This window comes from Nicotiana sylvestris, chromosome 7, assembly GCF_000393655.2.
Source record: "Nicotiana sylvestris chromosome 7, ASM39365v2, whole genome shotgun sequence".
NCBI lineage: Eukaryota > Viridiplantae > Streptophyta > Magnoliopsida > Solanales > Solanaceae > Nicotiana > Nicotiana sylvestris.
In genome coordinates, this window is record NC_091063.1 from 21,288,145 (window position 1) to 21,289,541 (window position 1,397).

The 1,397-nt window shown below is 37.2% G+C and overlaps 1 protein-coding gene across 1 annotated transcript; it reads left to right on the forward strand.

Moving 5' to 3' along the window:
• The first annotated feature begins 407 nt into the window (after positions 1-407).
• On the forward strand, positions 408-1,150 carry LOC138872829 (uncharacterized). Its single transcript, XM_070151247.1, has 2 exons — positions 408-659; positions 941-1,150. The coding sequence occupies exons 1-2, from the start codon at positions 408-410 to the stop codon at positions 1,148-1,150; spliced, it is 462 nt and encodes a 153-aa protein (XP_070007348.1).
• The last annotated feature ends 247 nt before the right edge of the window (positions 1,151-1,397 follow it).

Below are 1,397 nucleotides of genomic sequence, written 5' to 3' on the forward strand. Positions count from 1 at the left end.
TCAATAAGAATTTCCTCTCTCTTTCTCTGCAATATTGTTCTCTACTTTTATTGTTTCATAACACGTTATCAGCACGAGACTCTACCGTCTCAAGAAGCGTTTGAGAAGATTAAGGTATAACTTTTCTCCTATTTTTAATTATGACTGACATTATGAAAAGAAAGTTCGTTGCCCTTGAAATTTCGGGCAAGAACTATATGACATGGGTGTTGGATGCTGAAATCCATTTAGATGCAATGGGTCTTGGAGACGCCATTAAAGACAAAACTAAAGCATCCACCCAAGACTGTGCTAAGGCCTTGATTTTCTTGCGTCATCACCTTGATGAAGGGTTGAAAATAGAATATCTCACAGTCAAAGATCCACTTGTTTTGTGGAATGGTTTAAAGGAAAGATATGACAACTTAATGGTCATTCTTCCACAAGCACGATATGATTGGGCTCATCTTAGGCTCCAAGACTTTAAGTCTGTTTCTGAATATAATTCTGTGATGTTCAGAATTACTTCTAAATTGAAACTCTGTGGAGATACTATCACTGATTATGATATGCTTGAAAAAATGTTTACAACATTTCATACCTCCAATATGGTTCTGCAACAGCAGTACAGAGAGAAAGATTTCAAGAAGTACTCTGAGCTGATTTCTCTTCTCCTTGTGGTTGAGCGAAACAATGACTTGCTCATGAGAAATCACGAAAATTGACCCAATGGGTCTACACCATTGCATGAAGTGGATGAGGTGTATTCCCATTATGCTAAGCGTGGAAAAGGCCGTGGCCCTATTCGTGGTCGTGATCGTGGTCATGGCCGTGGCCGTGGACAATGAAGAAATTTTTCTGGTGTTAATCACCCCCCAAAGAAAAATAACCACCAAAAGTGGAAAAGGAAAGGTGAGAGGCTACAGGCAAATGGTTCAGAAACTGAATGTTATCGTTGCAGTGGAAAGGGTATTGGGCAAATATTTGTCGTGTACCAAGACATTTGGTTGAGCTTTATCAAGCATCTCTAAAGAATAAAGGCCCTGAAGCTAATTTTGTCTATGACAATGAATTTGACATCACCCACTTGGATGTGGCAGACTTCTTTGAGCACTCTGATGGGAAAATAGACCACTTGATCAGTGATGGATCCGTGGTTAAAGATGATTGAGTAGTTTGATTTTTATTTTTCTTATTCGTAGTAGCTAGTGAATAAACATCATGTAATCATAGTTATTTACATGAGTAGTAATCATTAGTATCAATTAGTATTATTTTATGAATTAGTGTTAGTTCGTTCTAGTATTCGTTTTAAACAATATTTCAGCCTTTGACCATATCATAATTATTTGCATACATATGCATGTGGTAAGAATTCAAATGTGGCATATGGTTTTAGTATTTAACAGTCTCCGTAC